This window comes from Gadus morhua, chromosome 14 (genome assembly GCF_902167405.1).
Source record: "Gadus morhua chromosome 14, gadMor3.0, whole genome shotgun sequence".
In the NCBI taxonomy this organism is placed as follows: domain Eukaryota; kingdom Metazoa; phylum Chordata; class Actinopteri; order Gadiformes; family Gadidae; genus Gadus; species Gadus morhua.
In genome coordinates, this window is record NC_044061.1 from 6,822,049 (window position 1) to 6,842,345 (window position 20,297).

Sequence of the window (20,297 nt, forward strand, 5' to 3'; positions counted from 1 at the left end):
CACCTGTTCCAGGATCTTCCGCAGGTGTGTGGAGTGTCATGGTAAGGGCTCAGGGGTTAAAGGTTAGGTCACCTGTTCAAGGATCTTCTGCAGGTGTGTGAAGGCTTCGAGAGAGGTGAGCTTCAGCTCAGAGATGAGCCGGTCCATCTTGTTGAGGACCAGGACGGGTCGGATGTTTTCCAGCCAGGCCTGCCGCAGCACCGCCTGGGTCTACAGAAACACGTCCAGCCAGATATTAACACTGGGATCAACCAATAATAATCAAAGTCATTATTGTTAACACACCAAACACCACTTCCGATAATTATAGGAGAACATAAATAGTGCTGATGTTTGTGTTTCGTCTGACGCTGCCACGTGATGACGTCAGATATTTGCATTTGTATTTACCGTGGTCATTTACTTTGCCTTGTTCCAATAATGTATTCCTCTTTTCTTACTTTAATATACGGTAGGGCTGTTAGATTATTGAAAAAAATCATAATCACGATTATTTTTGTCAATATTGAAATCACGATTATCCAAATAATTATTTTTGAGTTTGAAAACATGATCTATTATTCAGCATGTCTTTACCAAAAGACACTTTGTAACTGAGAACTTCGAAATATCGCCTTAAAAAGTACACAAAATGGTAAAAAATAAATTTTTCAAATCTAAAATAATGTACACATATGTAACCACTGTTTCCAGCACTTTCTATAAAACATTAAAAAAAAAAAAAAAAAATGAAACTTGATAATATTAGTTTTGTGATCGTTTGACACTAATCGCGATCAAAATCCGATTAATCGCCCAGCGCTAATATATACGGTGGTTAGATTGTCATCTCCTAGCCAGAAGCGAGGTATCTATTGGGTTCCCCCCAGGGGATTTAGTGCTTAGTAGGACTGCCAACGACTTATGATTTTCTTTCTTTTTAAGGGCCACTTTTAAGCTGATAGTCAACTAACCCTCAAAGAAACAGAGTTAACATTGTTCTACCTTACAGATAATCCAAAACTGTAACAATTATTTTTTTTACGATAATAAGCCATCTTTTTACAGAATTGACAAAGCAGTTTTTACAACTTATAACTGCAAACAACTTGTACATATAAACAAGCAATTGCATTGGAGCTTGACAGCTGACCAAACAAATGAATTGAATAAAACATGCGTTTGTGTCCAGTGCGTCTGGATGTTTGGAGCTCCATCCGGGGGTGCGGTTATTCCTAATAGTGGTGTCCGGGAGGGTTAACCAAGCCTCTTCAGATTGACTAATGGTTAGTCGACCATTAGAGTAGCTCTATTGTTTACCTGTCAAAGTTCATCAGTGTGAGCATGTATACCCTTTATAAACTTTAACTGACCTGACTCCATTCCATAATAACTAAGTAGGTAAAGGTAATCTGTGAATTGTTTGCTGTTTGACGGCCCACGGCAGCAACTCCTACCTGTGGACAGACTCCCTCCACTGCATCCACGATGACGATGGCTCCATCACACAGACGCACGGCAGTGGACACCTCCGAGGAGAAGTCCACATGACCGGGTGAGTCGATTAGGTTCAACAAGTACTCCTTCTCGCCTGGTGAGAGCATGCACACACAACAGCAGATAATGGGAAAACATTCAAAATAGTACGTTTCAAATTCTAAGCTACCAATATTTACATGTTGGATCTCTAAAAAGTTCACAATGATGAGACACAATCTTTTTACAGTAGATAGTAGTTTAGTTTTATTTCATCATTACTTTATAATTCCTTTGTGGTTTGAATGTGCAGATAAAATAAAGTCCTCTACCAATAGCATTAGTCACAGGCATACCATGGTGCATACTCACCAAACGCATAGTGCAGAGATATGGCACTGGATTTCATGGTTATTCCTCTGAGCTGTTCATCTTCCCTGCTGTCTAGGTACCTCAACTGTAAACACAAAAACAACTTTAGGAGCAATAGAAATAGACAGATAGCCAGACAGAGACAAAAATAGCAGAAGAGGAACATGTTTTTTGGGGGGGTTATAATGAGTTTGCTATTTAAGAAATTCTAACAATAAGTGCCATTTAGAACATACCTTCCCAGCAAGGCGACTTGATATAATGCCGTTGCTGGCCACCAAGCAATCAGCTAGGGTGGTTTTACCTGTAGATATTCAACACGTTTTTAGGTGTTCAATAGGTTTTATTAAGGTGACAGTTACATAAAATTCACTACAAAATAACGTTACAACTTTCCATTCCTATAGTCACACATTAGACAGTATACTCACCATGGTCAACATGTGCCAGAATACAGAGGTTTCTGATGTTAGCAGGATTTTTCTGTAGGGCAATGATCTTGTCGAGGCCTTTGTGGCCCATGATTACATACCTAAACAGATCATTTATCATGTCAAAAACAATAATGTCATTACTTGGATAGTGTAAATGTACCTGTTTTTCGACTTGCAATAGGCTGAATAGAAAACTTATGCAAATTCTACGGTTGTCTTAATTCAAACAACGTGTATTCCGATACTAAATACGTCCAATAATAATAGTAATACAACAGAGAGTTGCCTTGTGTGTACATTTTGACAGGTAACCTACGCAGAGGCTACAGATAACACTAGCTTAGCTCGCTAAAGAGCACCACTTCATGAATAACATGCTACTGTACCAACCAAAACGTATCTCCACACATACGTTTTCAAGTACCCAAACAAAACGTATAGACAAACTCTCTCATGTCATCAGAATAAACACATTCTATTGGCAAACATGTGGACAAGTTTCGACTCACGTTGCTTCCCCGGAAGTTCAGTACACAGTGCTCGACCCTCAAACTACGCCCCTTGGCTGATGCGTCATGACGTTACGTCGGGATCAGGACGCTAGCCGGTTGCTAGGACACCAGCTGCCTCCAAGGCAACGGAATTGTTGAGCACAAGTTCACGGGCTGTTGGGGAAAATGAAGAAGTGTGTTTGTGAGCTCTGTAACTGTGGGTATGTACTTCTATTATATATACATACATAATACTCTGTAGTTGACTGTGATGACACACTCCCATGTAGTTAAAAGGTCAATGTCACTTTCTGAAGGTAAGCCGGTGTGTCAATAATTGTTGCCATTCAAACGTAAACTCCCCAAAGCCAAGTTAACCTGAAGGGACTTTTATTAGGATTTAGTAAGAAATAATTGTAAATATAGAAAAATATGTATAATTGAATTAGTCTGTCTTTGCTGCATTTGGCCTCAACCTGGCCAGAGTAGATACCCTCCTACTTAATGTTACATGACAACCATCCTCTTGCCAGTCAAATATAAACCCATAGGCATAATGGCTTAATTGACTTTTCTATGCTCCCCTGTAGACGGCACCGTTGCCCACACAAGCCCACATCTCTCTATGGCAAAGGGAACACAACAACATGTGATCTGACAGAGTACTCGGAGCGGTTCCCAGTGTACACGGGTCTGTACAACCCTCCCAACAGCATGAAACCCAAGCCAGAGATAGACACAGATAAGAAGAGAATGGACGGCACTACGACGTTCAAGTAAGTGTTAGGTCAGGTCTGCTATTAGCAGAAGCCCTGGTCTTGGCCTGAGATTGTGAAACCTGAGACCTGAGTTCACCTGTAATATATTGTCCTGCTTCCTTTCACCCGTCAAGGGCTCTCTCTCTCTCTCTCTCTCTCTCTCTCTCTCTCTCGCTCGCTCGCTCGCTCGCTCGCTCTCTCTCTCTCTCTCTCTCTCTCTCTCTCTCTCTCTCTCTCTCTCTCTCTCTCTCTCTCTCTCTCTCTCTCTCTCTCTCTCTCTCTCTCTCTCTCTCTCTCTCTCTCTCGCTCGCCTTCATTGCATCAAATATAAATATTATATAAATAATAAATAAATAATAAATAATAGACCAAAGACAATTGAGGTAACAAGACTTTAAGTAAACTAACATTAATGCTAGGGGCTCGAATCAAACTTCATTAATATTCCACTGGATACATTCTTTCAACAGGAAGCCATGTTTGTGTGAGTCCTCACTGTTCTCTCTGTCTCTCTGTTAAAACAAAGGACAGACTTCATTGCCCATGAGGTCACGCGTCGACAGGGACGCCAGCCTGCTGAGTACAGGCCTAACCCAGAGAAGATTGACCTTGGAACCACCTACAACAAGGACTTCAACCCCTACGAGTTCTCACAGCCCTCTTTCGCCGTCAGGCCCAAAGACATGACTCACAGCATGGACAAACATAAGATGGTGACCATCCCGAGCTACAAAGGTGTGTTTTTAATTTTCCCCATTACATGTCAGAGTGAATGCCCTGAAATGTAAAAAGGAATTGCATTTTTCACTGTTAAATTGGAATGGTATAACTATAAGCAGTATTCAATATACAGGTTTGCTTTCATTCGGTCTATCCTTGACTTCTACTGTGTCATATTGTATTCCGAAAAGCAGTTAAAACTTCAAAGTTGTCAGACAACTGATTCAAACCGATTCACTTAAACCTATAACCTCTCCTCAGACGACTTCAAACAGTGGGAGATCCACAGGCAGCCGCTAATCAAGCCCAAATATAGTTACCGACCTCCCACCTGCAAGTTCGGCGGTCCCACCACCTTCCAGGACGACTTCATCCACGGGGGGGCCATGGCCCAGCGAGCGAGCTTCAAGCCCCCCAACGTGGTGCCGAGCACCAGCATCCCCATGGAGAGTTTCACCTCCAACCGCCACGCGTTCGTCTCCCACGTGCTGGAGCCCCGCTGGCAGCGGCCCCCGGAGACGTACAAGCCCAGCGGTCAGCCCCTAGAGAGCCTCACCACCAACCGCCATGACTTCCAGGGTCTGGCCGGGGGGGTCCCCGCGAGCTGCAAGCCCAAGACCAACGAGGTACGGCGGTGCCAAATTACATCTGACTGCGGTTGCTCCAGAGATGGATCTCTGGATGGAAAGGGAGCGGAAGTGTACTTGGTGATAACAATGTTTGCAGTAGTAGTATAGTATACTCATACTAATGGTAGTATGAGAGGTACTAGGTTGTGGATGGATACAGGTATTATATTTGAAATTGGTTACGCCTAGATATTAAGGCTAGATGGTTAAGCTTTGGTATGTTGGGTAGAAATTATAGAATCTGGTATTAGGTGGTGTTTAATCTACAAATCTCTGAGGAGCTACACAACATTCTTATGACATGTGGGTTGACCAGTGGCAAAACAAACACTCGTCCTTTTTCTTGGCAATTTTGTTTAGAAGTGCAGAGAGAAGGAGGGACTTTGACGTGATTATCTGACCTGGGACAAGCATTGGTTTTCTATGGCTAATTTTAGTTTATTTTCATCTTGTTTCATTCTTCAGTACTCCTGCATGGCCGCGTCTAGCCTTCCCATCCAGGGAAGCACGGAGAATAAGGAGCAGTTTAAGTCGTGGCCCATCTCCCTGCCCCATTTCCACAAGAAGGAGATGTATGTGGGCCCTACAGAGCACATGGACATGGGCACCACCATGGCTAATGCCTACGTGAAGCACCAGATCCAGCCTTTCATCTTTGCCAAGGCCCAGCCCACAGCCAAAATGTCTTCCGCTCCCTTAGAGGTACGAAGCAGTTGAATGGGTCTTATCCCTTCGTTAGCACAGGGCTTGGTCAATTTAACATAGGCACAATGTGGCTGAAAAGTTGTCGATGGACAGATATCCAAAACTCCCACATCTCCACGTGTTTAGCTCAAATGATTTATCAGCATAGAGTGTGTGTGTCTGTGTGTTTGCATGATATTTACTTTCCAAATCCCTCTACCAGGGGGAAAATAAAACATGTCTAACAGGGTGGCTGCTTCTCTTAAAGTTTTGAGCTGCACCCTGCAGTAATCTGACCTCTTCCTAGTTGATCTCTCGCTAAACAGAATGTGATGTCACAGCCGGTTAGAATAAAGACTCTTGATTCGAAGAAACTGCATGAAAAATAATGTTGATCTGCTCCTCAACTGCAGAATCGCACCACGATGCGGGAGGATTTCCCTTCCTGGGGGGTCCACACCAGGCAGCCCATCGTCCGAAATGATGAAATGTACAAATCCAGGGGGAAAATCGAGGATCTCACCACCTTCAGGGCATTTACACTTATTTCTATTCTTAGCTTTGTCCCCTTTGAGCAGCAGAAATTACTTTAGCATTAAGTCAACCTGGTGAACTTTTGTAAAGTAAATAACGCTTTTTGATCCTGTTCCCTCAAGGCCCATTTCACGGCCCATGAGCTGACCCCCAATAAGAACTTCAAGCCGCCCAATCAGCCTCCGAGAAGCGACGCTCCGATGGAGGACTCTACAATGTATCGCTCCGAGTTCACGCCCAAGAGGTACTTCCTAACCTATTTTCTAGAAACTCCCTCAAGGGTATTTAACAGGTTCTGCAGAAAATGGTTGCGACCACAGATTTGACAGTTAGGTCAGCCAACACATGATCTAGGGTATATCCCGAAAAACCAAGATTCAGAATAAGTCTTACTAAAATAAAGCCCAACAGTCAGGCCCTGCTTGTACGCCCGGAGTTACCAGGCGACAGACTGTGTGTGAACCTTGCCGTTTCTTGTCCTCGCTGTAGAATCACCGTGTGCCCGGCCAGCTTCGAGCTTCCTCCAGGCTACATGTTTGAGGACAGCGATGACAGGGGCCACAAGTACTTCAGCAAAATGTCTCCCAAGGGCAACAGCCTCCAGCTACCCCCCGACAACGCACTGGCCCCCATGCAAAGTGCAGTGGCGGTGGGGTAATAAAGAGCCAAAGCTAGCACTTAAACACATCTGAGATGGTCGTGATTGGGCACAAGTGTTGATAATTGAAGATATGTAGTTGATATACTTTATTTTATAAAAATTATAATAATGCAATAATGCATCATGCAGTCCTGCGGTAATAAATCTGGTGCCATGAGCTAGGATTATAATGTTAATTTAAACCGCAGGAGGATAAATTGATCGATAGATCAGCTTGATAGTTGATAGTAGGACACGGAAAGCGACCAAAAAACAAGTGGGCACAGAATGTGTTTAGAAACCAAACAACTTTTTATTCTCTTATAATTGTTTTTGAGCACTTTATTTTCTGATTTAATACTTTCAGTTTTCCTTCAATCAAATTGCATTATCACAAAACACGTGAAAGCAAATAGTCCAAAATATGCTATATATAGTTATCAGTAGCCAAGGAGAAACACTGATAATGAGTACGGTATGTGTTTAGTTTTTTTTTCTTCAGCGTGTCATATTGTAATATACAGTATCTTACAGAATAACTGGAGATTGCACTTGACAACATGCAAATTAAAAACCCAGCAGAAACATCTCATTCTTCAAGTGCTTTGGTAAGTCTCAGAACGAGGATTCGAAAGACAAAAAGAGAGATCATGTTGTGTATAAAGAAAAAAACAGAGATGCACAGAAACGACAAACACTCAATGTACAATATTGCACTTTTAAAACACAGTATATACAGGACATATTTTACAATGCAGCACATCGGTAGGATATATTGAAGACAAGGGTCAAATGAGTTCATCTCAAACTTTACAAACTTTTTCCCACACTGGCGAGCGGAATGTATCTGCACAGCAGCTGTTGCACAAAGACTCAGTTAGGTACTGGGGAGCTTCAATGGAGCTAAATGGTGTAACAGCTGATTATTGGAAACAAGTAACATGCTTGGGCAACAGTTTCCCTTTTGAGCTCTGCTGTACAGTAGCATCTATTTTGATGTCCACTGATGTTTGATCAACTGAATGTCTACTTATGTAGATGCTCACATTTGAACAGTCAGTTGAATAACATAACCATAAATTAAAAACAACACATGGACAATCTATTCTGTTTTAACGCATTTCTAAGCCCAAAGATAGGTACCGTTGGGTTTTTGTGTTTTGCCTTATCTAGGTGGTTCAGGGAAGGTTGTAGGTCTGAGTGGGAATAAGTTGAGTTCCAAATGTCCTTATCCACACAGTGAACACTTTATCATTTCAAACCACTCTTGGTTTATTCATAGCCAGGTTCAGTCCAATTTAGCCATTTATTGGGTTGAAAATTTCCTTATAGAAAATGAATAAACTCGAGTGTGCAGTTCATACATGTGCAGGGATCGAAAGCAGCCGCTCGCATTTCATCCTCCTCCCACCAATCTCAGTCTTTCGGTTACTTTCTGCGACAAAGTCCTGTGTGATGTGGGCCTTGTTGTTATAGCCTGTCACCACTAGGCGGCGCCAGCGTCACGTGGTTGTAGACACGATTGGCAACATCTCTGCTTGTACATTTCCACGAAGCAAAGGTTAAGTCTCTTCACCTCACTGCAGTACTGCGTGGTGTCTTTACATTCACCTGCATGGTTAAAGGAAAAAAAGTTGTGTGAGAAATTAATTGATTTGTAGGCTAATGATGATTTCAATATGACAATTCAAAAAGGCACTTCTTGAAAATAAATGTGCCGAGAACATGAATTGTCTATTCTATATGACACTGAGACAGATTAAATTGAACCAGACTGAAACTGGACCGATTGACAAATAACTAACCCTTTACAGAGAAATCACGGAAAAATAACATCATTGTTTTAGGTCAAAGACTACTACTGATGCATGCACACACTCACTCATACTCTCTCACACACACACACACACACACACACACACACACACACACACACACACACACACACACACACACACACACACACACACACACACACACACACACACACACACACACACACACGGGCAGAGACTCACTCCCACAGGTGGAGGTGGTGCTACAGTGCTGCCAGGTGTAGGGCCGGGGCAGCCAGGAGCAGTGGTGCTCGGGCAGGGTTCTGCCGGTGGCGCTCCGGTGCACGCAGTCCACCCTGCGGGACTGGAAGCCGCTGCCACAGGCCACCGTGCACGCCCGCCACGGGCCCGCGCGCCACTGCACGTCACATAGCTCGGACGAACAGTTGCGCGCGGACGCAGGCCTGGAACCACAAGGATGATAATGATGAAGTACAATGGTCGGAATGATCACAGTAGTCATCAAAATACTTTTATAAAAGTACTATAATACTATTGTACCGAAATACAAAAAGAATACTTCATCCAATGCAATTTATTTTGACCTACATTACATTAATGAGCAGGTATCGGTTAGGTGTTTATTTGGCGGGAAGTCATACACCCAAACCACTAAACTATTCTCCCCCCCCCCCCCCTCCATGATAATCCCCATAAAAATCACTGTCATAGAGAGAACACGGTAGGGGACCCCGCTCACTACTACTACCAGACATGGCGTGAACGGGACTGCAGTCTTATCGCTTCACCACACTTAACACACCAACCATCGGAAATCGAGGCCCATCACTGAGCCTGGAGAAGAGCCTCACGACCACAGGGAGAACTGAACTCCGATCAGATGAATTGGTACTGGAAGCAGACAGCCCCTGCACTGGGAGCAGGGGAGATGTGGTAGGGGGGGAGGGGGGGTGGGGGCGATGGTGATCTACCTGTTCTGCAGGTCACAGTCTTGGTGCGAGGAGCCGTTGGAGTGTTGGCAGATGACAGATCTCTTTTGCACGGTGGTGGTCGGACCCAAACACCTCCCAGCACACTGGAACAGAGGCCAGACCAACACCACTTAAGAGAGGAAGAACTGGGTCATCGCTCTCCGTTGGAGAAATCGGGCCGATTTATCTTTTACGGCTGGAGGATGACAGACGGAGAGACTGGATAGGCAGGGTTCAGGTTTCTTCATAATATTGAAAAATGCAGACTTGGGCGTCGTGGAGCAAGGGCAGGAGGAAAGAGGTGTAAGTAAGTGATCCATTTCAGAGTTGACCATTAGTCTAGTAATGTCATACACACGATAATAAATATGCTTCCTTAATAATAGAGAAATAACGATATATAATCATAAGCCTTCATATGCTTTAGCATATCAATTGTATTCTTCCATTCAAAGACCCAAGAAAAACTAGGTTTTACTGCGGTAATTTGTCTGTTGTTAGAGACTTCAGACGACGGTAGGGTGGAATAGAAACTGAGAAGCCTGCAGCTCTGTAAAGGCTTCGACTAGATTAAGACTTTATTCTTAGGGCTGCTATCTGACAGTTGCCTTGATGTCAGAGTTTATTTATAACCAGACAGCAGGTCACATGATGTTTACATCGATGTCCCAAACCATTTCAAACCCCTTGTTACTAAGATACAGAAGTTAAAACACCCAGGCATTTAAGGATCATGGTCATGTTTTTTTGTTGTGTAGAAACAAAAAGATCCTTCAGTTATCCAGTTGGCTACAATGGGGGAATGGGGATGTGTAAATAATGTTGGAAATCGTTGTTTTAATGTTGTGAATGTTGTTCATGACTGCGAGTTATCACCAACACATCCTGTGCTGTTTTGAATTTAAAAAGCCAAGAGCAAAACAATGGTTGACAATATGGTGGTGATTATTTATCACCTGTAAACTCTTAGTCCTCAATCTGCATGTTATTACGCTACCTGGCAGCATGTTACTCCTCTAGAGAGTGCTTGCACTGACTCCATTAACATAATGTAATCATTATGAAGAAAATTAAAGGATAAATAATTTCACACTGATAATCATTTGCATGTTCTCAAACACCCATTCGCACACACACAGACAAACACACTGATATGAAGATGGGGATGACTAAACAGGATTAATTGTACACGGCCTTATTTGATTAAAGTAGCACACAAGATCAACTCAGTTTTGCTACTAGCAAATTACATTCTCTCGCTAGGTAGTCACTCCCTGCAGGACAGCGCCAGATCGGTAGGTATATGCTTGTCGTATATGCCTAGAAGCAAAACCGTTGGCAGCTCTGTACTGAGCCACCAATTATTGTGCGTGTTGATTAAAGACAGAATGTGTTAACAGCATTAATCAAGGTGTGTAAACCTTGTCTGTTGCAGCCAGAGATAAAGCTAGATGAGATGTTGTCGTTGGATAATAAATGGGACACGTCATTATTAAGTGTATTGCGTCTTCACGGTGATTCAGACTTCAGATTGAATCACAAACTTATTTTTAAATGACCATTTACTCACGAATCCGAACTCAGACGTTCAATTGTAGAGGAATTTCTGCAATAAATATATTGCAGGGCTGTCCTTGCAATATAAAAATCTGAAAGAGATTTGATTTCAAGAGATTCCCTGAGCACACAGAAACTACCGAGCTTTGAACAATCTGGAGGTATGGGAGGAAATCTCATACCTATTGTTCCAAACACAGATTGTTACGTTACTATGATAGCTTTGTCTTTGTTGTTTTTTTACCAAACAAGGTAAGTGCTTACAGACCTGTCTCGGTAGCTTTCCCCTAGCCTTCTCTAGTGCCCAAAAATGAACAAAGCCACAAGTTTCAAGATTTCAGGACATAGGGACTGAGTTGTACGGTGGAAATTCTGTTTGAAGATAGTGGCTACGCTTTAGAGAGTGTGATAAATCTGAATTCTGAATGCAAAGCAACATTTTCAAATGTCGTAAGGGTAAGTGGACGAAGTAGTGTTTTTTGACTGATTTGAAACGCAGCATAAGCCTTCTGTGTTTACAAGCCAATGTGAATGATCACAGAGCTATGGGAGCTGTGATCCACTCGTTTGGGATATAATGGATGTCAATTGATGTCCAATTCAAGAACGTCTCTACACCACAGGAGTTGAGTTGAACAAAAATCATGGTGGATTTACATCTGGACCAGTAACGGCGCCAAATAATCATGATTGAGGGAGCTAAGGGGGGCTGTATTGTTTAGAGGAGGTGCTTATACATTTTGACGCAACAAACAATAACAAATACAACCAGAGAAATGCCGGGCTAATAGGCTACATAGTTGAGAAGCTCTGCTTCTATTCCTCATATGGGTCTTTAATCGGCGTAAGCAAGAGAAGCTCTTCTCGCAAGCAGCTGATATGACGGGCAATGTTACGGAATTGAACACAAGTTGATATAAATCAACACTTTGCTGCTAGGCTGATGCGGTCAAACAATAAAATGGTATGAGTCAACCAATGAAATCAAAGCAGCATCGGTCAACGTTCATCATCACTTACGCAAAGGAAAAACATGATTCCATTGTTCAGTTTTGTCAGCTATAAGTGGATATTAAGTTAGTCTGAACATGCAAAATGACAGCTACTAGATTTGAATTCCCACACAAAGTATATCTTCTATCCAGTTACCTTCCCCCACGAGCTGCTGACCCAGTTGGGACAGCCATTGGAGGAGCACGGCTGTCTGTCAGGTGGCCCCGCCCCCTCACAGGCCGCCGCCGGCAGCGTACTGGCCCCCCCGCTGGCCTGCAGACGCTTGCAGGACACCTGCCTCCTGCGCCAGCCCTCCCCGCAGGTCACAGAGCACTTGGACCACACGGACACCGCCCAGCTGTGAAGGACAGGGGAGTACAGCCTTTAAAGGGGAAGCAGGCCTTTACTCTTCCAGAGACGATAAAGGGACAATCTTTAGAGCGATTGCGGGCTTTTCAGTTCTCGGTGCTTGGACGTCGTTTCGACAAAACAATAAAAGCTAAAATCGATAAAAAAACAACAGAAATAAACAGAAGTCAAATAGTACTTTTGTTTTGACAGTTCCGTTTTGAGCACCACTTCACAGCAGCACTCCAACAAGACGAGAAAAGTCAAGAGAAGAAAACTGAAAGTTACAATCAAGCTTGCAAGAAAAAATTCTAAATTCATGCCGGGGATAAACAACTCATAAATTCCAAGCTGTTATAGCCCTAAGCAAACAGCCCCACTTTTAGCTGTAAATCAGCTGTTTTTATCATCACGTGTACAGATGTCAAAGACACATATTCTCAAAAGCACAGGGATACTCAGCAGATTAAAACATACCAATTTGGATGACGTAACCACCGGGCACATCTCGCAGCAGCAGAGATAATGAAAATGAATAGATGTGGAGCTTTGAAGAGGAGCCTTAAACAGTGCTTCAAAGCCCTTCAGAAAACTGACAAATGATCATCTGGAACTGTTCGTTTTCCCTGCACACGTTTCGGTTTGCCTGTACTGCGTCCAAATTGTTTGAGAGACACCCAAAATTCAGATGTACTACTGACTAGTGGGCTATAGCTAAAGACTTGGTACCCATTTAGAGGAATGATGCACACCACAAGGCACTATTACATTCCTATATCCACCTGTCATTTCATGATCTCCCATTTGATGTCTTCCATCGCTAGTGGAACATCCAAATCAGTATGTTGTATTATTGGAATAGCCATAAGCTTAAGATAACCTGTGTCGTCAATGTCTGTATGCTTGTGATAACAAGGTGATGATACTGCTGTTGGCTAGTTAATAAACCAGAATTGAAAACACTGGTAGGCTTTGATTTGATATGCCTATCAATGGATTGCCTGTATACTGTATACAGCCACTGACACTAGTGTGCCAGTTAGCAGGAATCTGATCACATAGCATAACCCTTTTGTTGACCTGGTAGGCTTCCTGCACAAACAGGTGGACAGCAAACATCGGGGTTGTATCCCAGAACCTTCTGAGAGTTAAACACCCCAAACACTAGACAATCCTGCAGGTAAGACAGTTCACTCATGTCAAGAGTTTGAACACCTGTTTGAACAACAGGGATGATGATTTGACGTCTATAAGTTCTCAGCACTGCAGCACGGTTCCCCACAGTGAGACCAGGTTCCCTCATGGATAAGCCAACCATCATCCTCATCGTTCTTCTTCACAGTTACTTCTCAGGGGCCGACAAAAAGCCATCTGTCCAAGTCATACACAATCCATGCTGTTCAGAAAGTATTTACTGCTGAGCTCTAGAAAAATGACTACATTTCGTCACCCATCTGCTAAAACGGTTTTGTAAGTGAGGGACTCCAGGGTGAGTTATATACAACACCTGTTCCTGACAGCCCTGTGTCGGCCCAATGCTGAATTATCTGATTAGAACAATACCTGCGAAAAGTGTCTGTGAGCCTGCGTGTGTCTGTGCGTCAGTCTGTGTGCATGTGTACGTGTCGACCTGTGTGTATGCCTCGGTTTCTGTGTGCGCATCTGTTCATCTGTCTGTGTGTGCGTGAGTGTGTTTGTCTGTGTGTGTCTGTTTGTGTGGGTCTTTGTGTGCGCATCTGTCTTTGTGTGCATGTCGGTCTTTGTGTGATTCTGTGTTAGTGTGTGTGTGTGTGTGTGTGTGTGTGTGTGTGTGTGTGTGTGTGTGTGTGTGTGTGTGTGTGTGTGTGTGTGTGTGTGTGCATGAGTCAGTCCATGTGCATTGTGTGCCTCTCTAGACGTGCGGACATGAGTGTATAATAAGAAAGGTTTTGGCAACCGTGTGAAAAAGCCTCGCTATCTGGAGCTGATCTGCCCGTATCGAGGCCTATCCCCATCCATCACCCAGAAGCGATTGCATCTGAGTGTCAGCCCATCGGTTTGTCTCTGTCTAACGTCTGTCTCTCCTTGTGCCGTGGCGTGGATGGATCACAAGCGCACGGAAACACAGGCAGGGATTGTGCAAGAATGTTGAGAAATGCATCAGAGCCGGTGCCCAGATAATGTTAACATTTTTCTGAATGGACGTTTTATGGATCATATTAAAGTAAGTCGCTCTGCGCAAACATGGGGGCCTGGTGATTAATATAGTCCAATTAAAACCAGGAGCTAAAATGTGTGTAGCAAAAGTGGACAGGCTCAGCGAGGCGATTGACATGTGCCATGTTAATACAACTCTTAATTTAATTGACTTTGATTAGTCTATTCTGCAGAGTTGTCAGTCTGTCTGAGCTGAGCCACGTCGCTATAATTACTCCTTTTAGACTAACTACTGCCTGGGATAAAGCTACAGCAATAATGAATTTTCGTTTACAGCTTCAGTTCACAAGGTGTACAAATGGAATGGGTTCTGTAAATTAGGCATGGGTGATAATTAAATAGACATTTTACAATTAGTGTCTTACTATTAGTAACCTCTTAATCAGCAATAATAAATCATAATATTACAGTATCCAGTTTTGAAGGCACAATTCCCATGAATATTAATAGATTAATAAATTGTTACAGACAAATGTGCCCTCGTACTTAAATCTACAATATTTAAATTGAATGAAATCCTCTCTGCACACCATTCACCTTGTTAAGCGTGAATGAGAATGTTTGAGCATGAAATATGAATAGCTTTAATATTAACCTATTGTTAGATAAAGTCTAAAGAAAATAGTGAACTTCCAAGGTATTGGAAGAATCGAAAAAATATTTGAAGAAATAAACGTGAATCTTTCGTGTTTTCTCTCATTAAGAAGAGTTATCTTACTGCTGCAGATTCTGAAATACCTGTTATTGCCCTCCACACATACATATATAAATCCTTATAATTGGGATATGGTATATTCCAGCTTTTCTTCTTTAAAGGTTGTATCATTCGATTCTGGTTGCCCTGACTTCCGTTGCGAGATTCCAAACAAACAGAGCCAGCTAGCCCCTCCGTCCCGTGTTTTGAAAATGATCATGGACGCGCATTTTCATGAACGTGCATGACCATGAAGGTCCAACACATAAGACACTCGAAGGGTCGCATAGCCCAGGCATAGCCATGAACGAGCGCGAAACATCACAACACCCACCCCTTTGTATGTGATTGGTTGGAACACCGTTTATCTTGATTTTGAGGTGTTGGCAGTACCATTTGTTTTTGTGTGCGATCTCGGAGCCTAGGCTGCCTAGAGAGACGCGTTTTTTTGACAGCCTGCTTATGGGACGGGCAGCTAGCGGATCATGAGGAAAAAGCAGATGAATGTGATACTTTACGTTTCAATCAGAATCGTTGATACAACCTTTAAACCCACAGGGCCTTGTCCCTCCACTAGTGTGGGCCACCCAGCCCCTTCTTGTTTCTACAGGTGGACTGAGGGATAATAGATGTGCACACTTGTGATGGATAAGCCAAATGAGAGCCACAGGTGCCAGCAGACTGATATGGATTGGAGAGGGCTTGTGGTGCCCGGATGGAAACGGATCAAAACCCCCGCAGTGGCAGGAATTGTTTCTGATTGCTGAGTCCATTTGTATTCTGCCCCGTATTGTGTTTCAATAAGCAGAGATAAGGATGTTAGGGTCGGGGGTTTATTTTGGCACATCTATGTGTGTGTGTGTGCCTGAAGGCTGTGTTTCTGTTAGTTTTTCAGTGGGTCTTTGTGTGCGAACGTTGGTGTGCGTTTGTGTCTGTCTGTGTGCGTGTGATACATGTGTTCCTGTGTGAGGGCAGCAGCCACCACGTAGCATTGTTGGACTAACCTCGGGGGGCAGTCCTGGATGTTACAGCCCACTGGCGGTGCCACGGGTCTGGGCAGGTGATGACACATGGCTGGGCTGACCTCCCGGCCACCGGGGCTGACGCAGCGTGCCCGTCGAACGCGCCTCCCCCGGTCACCACAGGACGCGCTGCACACCGTCCAGTCTCCCAGGTGCCACACAAACTCTATGGAAACCCAGCCGCAAACACACAAAGAGACCAACGTTATTCTCACTTTGCCTTGATTATGGACCCGATGATTGAATGACATTCTTTGGTGGGTGTGTTGAAAATGGCACAGTTTGATGGTTGATGGGCTGTTTTGGACTATCCGCATGAAAATGTTTATGATCTCCATGCAGAAGAATAACATCTTAGCCTTTTAGTTTCTAACATTTAAACTTCTTACCTTCTGACTCGCTGAATAATGGAGAGTCTGATAGCAGAACAGCTCAACCCAGGATTAACAGGGCGTTTTATTTTCTTTCACTTCATATTTGTTTTGATCAGGTTGCTGGAAGCGGTGCTCTGTAAGCGCGTAATTGACTGTTATCAGCGAGTGCAGCACTAGTAAATAAACTTTGTTTCTTCCAAAGGTTTAAGATCAACACCATGCAGACTGGCCAATGCAGAAACACTCTTCCTAAAAGCGCCTTCTTAAAGCTTCATTCACCCGTGAGAATTAGTTTATTTTCTGTAGAAAATCTCTCGAACAGAACAGGAACACTGTGAAACTTCAGCCGTTTCAGTTTATCGTATCGGGCCATGCTCTTTGCCGTCTCCTTCTAGAAGTGCAGAAGTACAGCATTGTAGGACTGCTGGACCAAGCATTTATTCAGTGTCACACATGAGTTGAGACAGGGTTAGGGCTATCTACATGGATGTTATTCTGATATTGACGTACATTTTCATTCTACAAATGAAGATAAATGATCGGGTGGGGGGATATTTATATATTCTAAGTTGGAGAGGTGTCATTGGTTCTCTGGAAGCCAAGAGAGCTGACAAAGTAAATGTGGCATGCATGAAACAACCTCTGACCAGTTAAGTCCTATCAGTCTCAGGAAGGATTTCTCCCTCTGTCTTCAGTTTATCCTAACCGATTAAATATTCGCCAAAATTTCTCTTGCCAAGCTCACTTGTCAGAATGAGAGTTTGAGATAATAGTGAAATGTTTCATGTATTATATTTTAGTAATATCATACATCAAAATATATGGTATTCAAATATATTTTAAACTATAAAGAATCACAGCTGATGTTAACGAAGTACGATGAGAATACATAACAATACATTGCTAAAATGGGGATTTGAGGACAATGAAAGCCCGAACGTCTATATGCTGCCAGTTTGTTGGACTTAGGAAAGTGAACAGCCTTTGCCCTTTTACCTTTGCACCTCTCTGTCCCCCTGTCGGCATCCCTTATGCCTCATCCACACATTCATACCATATCCTGTGTTCTGGCAGTGCTCTCCTCCACTTCAACCTCTCCCTCTCTCTCCTGCCTTCCCTCCTTCCCTCCCTCCCTCCCTCCCTCAATCCATCCCTCCCTCCCTCCCTCCCTCTCTCAGCCCTGTCCTTCAGAGGCCAGGCGGGGCTGCAGTTGGCTCCACCAGAGCTTCCAGAGAGGTTTTCCTAACTCCTCGTTGGACTGAGACCCTGAGCTATGACCGACAGTCTTGGCATCGCCAGACGCAGAAAGAGCATTAAAGTTCACAGCCAAGCTGCAGCTCTGCAGCGTTCCTTCTGGCTTCAGCATAGATCATAGGCCTCTGTGGCTGTTCCTTCTTCTTCTCTTTTATATATTTTAGCAATGCCAAGTCCCTTCCTTCTGAAAGAGAGACATTTGGAAAGCCACAGCCGTCCTCTGTTTAATCAGCGTTGATATTGGCCATGAGGTGACTGTCGTTTGGGGCCCTCAGACCCTCTCGGATGTAAGAACAGACTTTATGAGGTGCGACAGACACACTTTCGGGAAGCTTGAAGAGAGGTACACATTGCTAATTGGAACAAGGTGATGGCTACCAGTGTGGTGCAGGGGCCAATCAAAACTGTAGCAATAGTTTGAAGTCCTGTGTCTCAGCCAATAAGGCGCAAGAGTAGTTGGGTCAAGTGAGGTCCCCAGTGGAACATAAAATGAAAGAGAGGTTGATTCTGCACAGTAAGAGCCCTGTACCTCTGTGGACCCATCTCTTCCAGGAACATCTCATCAGCTGATTTGTGTGCTTATTCCCTTGGTTTGTAAGTTAACTCCAATTGATTAACTCAAACATAAATTCAATAATATTGATGATATTGACCTAAAGATACTTGCTCATACCGTACAGTACATTTTAGCAGGAACTCAAATGATGAAATGTGTACTTTGGTCGTTTTCCTTATCTATAAATTGCTTTGGAAAAGTCTGCTAAATTACCTCATTTAAACATAATGATGTGATCAAAAGTAACTGTGAGCTGTGAGACTTCACACTCACAGACACGTCACACACCCTGGTCACCTGAATGAAGACCATGTGCTCCTTTCACTGTGATTCACTTAAAAATAGATCCCATGTGATAAGTGCATCCCTAAAGTGTCTCTGCCTTCTGTTGCTTCTTTACTGCAATTGCATTAACTTTATCTTGAAACTGAGGATATGATATGAATAGGGATTACTGAAATTATGAGGACCGATTATGATTTGGGATTATTATTGACGTATCATATTAGGGAAAGTTTTACACTTTACACCCTTGTGATACTTTGTTGTACAAGAGAGCCTGGAGGAAGACCCCAACAATTTGTTTAGGCCAATCCGATAGCACCTGAGTTGTGTTTGTGCGGATTGGCCTTGACAAAAGTGGAAGGGCGGAACTGACAGCTCGATGGACCAATGCCAGAGGGGGGGGAGGGGGGGCGGGGGCTAAACCAGTAAAACCAAACGTTGCGTAGCGTGACGTCTCAATGTCTCCACGTCTGTAGTGCGTTCCCCGTCAGCGAGCAGAGCGTTCCCCCTGTGCAGCCACGGCCCTCAACCCTTGGGGGGAAACAGCACTCACCCTCGCTGCGCACGTATATCCAGGCGGAGAGCACGTGGCGGGTGCTGTTGACGAGCGTGCGGCACCGGTAGCGGCCGGAGAAGGGGCCCTGCAGGGTGTTGACCTCCAGCACGCGGCCCCTCATCAGCCGGCGGTAGTGCAGGGGCCGGCCCAGGGGCGAGGCCTGGGGGACGGGGTAGGAGCCCAGCGCCGGGGCCGTCTCGGCCGACTCCGGCAGGCTCTGGTTCTGGTAGTCCCAGTGGACGGGCATCTTGTGGTCCGCCGGCACCGGACACCCTGGGGAGATGTAACCGCGGATACCCGTGGGTCAGTGCTGGTGGGTACTGGTCACCCTACTGGTGTTACGGCAGGCGAGGGGCAGCGACACACAAAGCTATGTTTGTATGTAAACGAGTGTACTAATATTCTAAAGGGTAATGGCATGCCGGGGGCATCAAAGTGTGATTGGAAAAATACAATAGAACATTAGTCTGGCTATTGCCAGGTCCTGGGGAGCTGCTGTCATTTTCTTCAGCACAAGAGGCGTGATCAACGGGCCTAGTTCAACTGACTCTGTACGCGATTGGCTGCGTGCCGTCGCTTCCCTGTCATCATAGTGTTAAACCAGCCGATGGGGCGCCAAGGGGAAAAGGCAGCTTGGTGATTGACTCCCGCAAAAACATATCGGAGGCAGAAAGAAATGTATTGCTCTTCTCCAGACCCTAATGGCCGGCAGAACGGGTGGGGCTACCCAGTCTAATAGATCATATAAATGTCATGTACATTGTATAAGTTAACCAATATTAATAAAAAAAAAAAAACACAAACACAATGTGTGCGTTTTTGTGTGTGTGTGTCAGTGTGTATTCGTGTGTGTGTAAGTGTGTGGTTGTGTGTGTGTGTGTGTGTGTGTGTGTGTGTGTGTGTCTGTGTGTGTGTGTGTGTGTGTGTGTGTGTGTGTGTGTGTGTGTGTGTGTGTGTGTGTGTGTGTGTGTGTGTGTG

The 20,297-nt window shown here is 44.1% G+C and overlaps 3 protein-coding genes across 3 annotated transcripts in view; 1 reads left to right on the forward strand and 2 right to left on the reverse strand.

Annotated features, from left to right (window-relative positions):
* efl1 (elongation factor like GTPase 1) overlaps nucleotides 1–2,692 on the reverse strand; it is a 71,897-nt gene extending 69,205 nt beyond the window's left edge. Inside the window, 6 exon segments of the mRNA XM_030376928.1 lie at nucleotides 73–210; nucleotides 1,437–1,570; nucleotides 1,828–1,912; nucleotides 2,064–2,131; nucleotides 2,259–2,359; nucleotides 2,674–2,692. Coding sequence (XP_030232788.1) covers nucleotides 73–210; nucleotides 1,437–1,570; nucleotides 1,828–1,912; nucleotides 2,064–2,131; nucleotides 2,259–2,349 — 516 coding nt within the window. The 5' untranslated portion in view covers nucleotides 2,350–2,359; nucleotides 2,674–2,692.
* Nucleotides 2,693–2,856: 164 nt separating this feature from the next.
* Nucleotides 2,857–6,764, forward strand: saxo2 (stabilizer of axonemal microtubules 2). The gene is made up of 8 exons (XM_030377084.1): nucleotides 2,857–2,973; nucleotides 3,343–3,528; nucleotides 4,037–4,245; nucleotides 4,492–4,856; nucleotides 5,325–5,561; nucleotides 5,957–6,076; nucleotides 6,200–6,321; nucleotides 6,567–6,764. Exons 1-8 carry the CDS (start codon nucleotides 2,939–2,941, stop codon nucleotides 6,733–6,735), a joined length of 1,443 nt encoding a protein of 480 aa, XP_030232944.1. The 5' UTR covers nucleotides 2,857–2,938; the 3' UTR covers nucleotides 6,736–6,764.
* A 242-nt stretch (nucleotides 6,765–7,006) lies between these two features.
* adamtsl3 (ADAMTS-like 3) overlaps nucleotides 7,007–20,297 on the reverse strand; it is a 139,119-nt gene continuing 125,828 nt past the window's right edge. Inside the window, exons 27-32 of the mRNA XM_030377083.1 lie at nucleotides 19,317–19,592; nucleotides 16,277–16,460; nucleotides 12,191–12,392; nucleotides 9,485–9,588; nucleotides 8,736–8,956; nucleotides 7,007–8,328 (exon numbers count right to left, since the gene is read on the reverse strand). Coding sequence (XP_030232943.1) covers nucleotides 8,204–8,328; nucleotides 8,736–8,956; nucleotides 9,485–9,588; nucleotides 12,191–12,392; nucleotides 16,277–16,460; nucleotides 19,317–19,592 — 1,112 coding nt within the window. The 3' untranslated portion in view covers nucleotides 7,007–8,203. The remainder of the gene's footprint in view (nucleotides 8,329–8,735; nucleotides 8,957–9,484; nucleotides 9,589–12,190; nucleotides 12,393–16,276; nucleotides 16,461–19,316; nucleotides 19,593–20,297) is intronic.

Excerpts from the sequence above, each read along its gene's own strand:
- saxo2 (XM_030377084.1), top strand. The coding sequence starts at position 2,939 with ATGAAGAAGTGTGTTTGTGAGCTCTGTAACTGTGG. Across the intron at positions 4,857-5,324 it reads GCAAGCCCAAGACCAACGAG|TACTCCTGCATGGCCGCGTC; the intron begins GTACGGCGGTGC and ends TTCATTCTTCAG. Across the intron at positions 6,077-6,199 it reads AGGATCTCACCACCTTCAGG|GCCCATTTCACGGCCCATGA; the intron begins GCATTTACACTT and ends TGTTCCCTCAAG.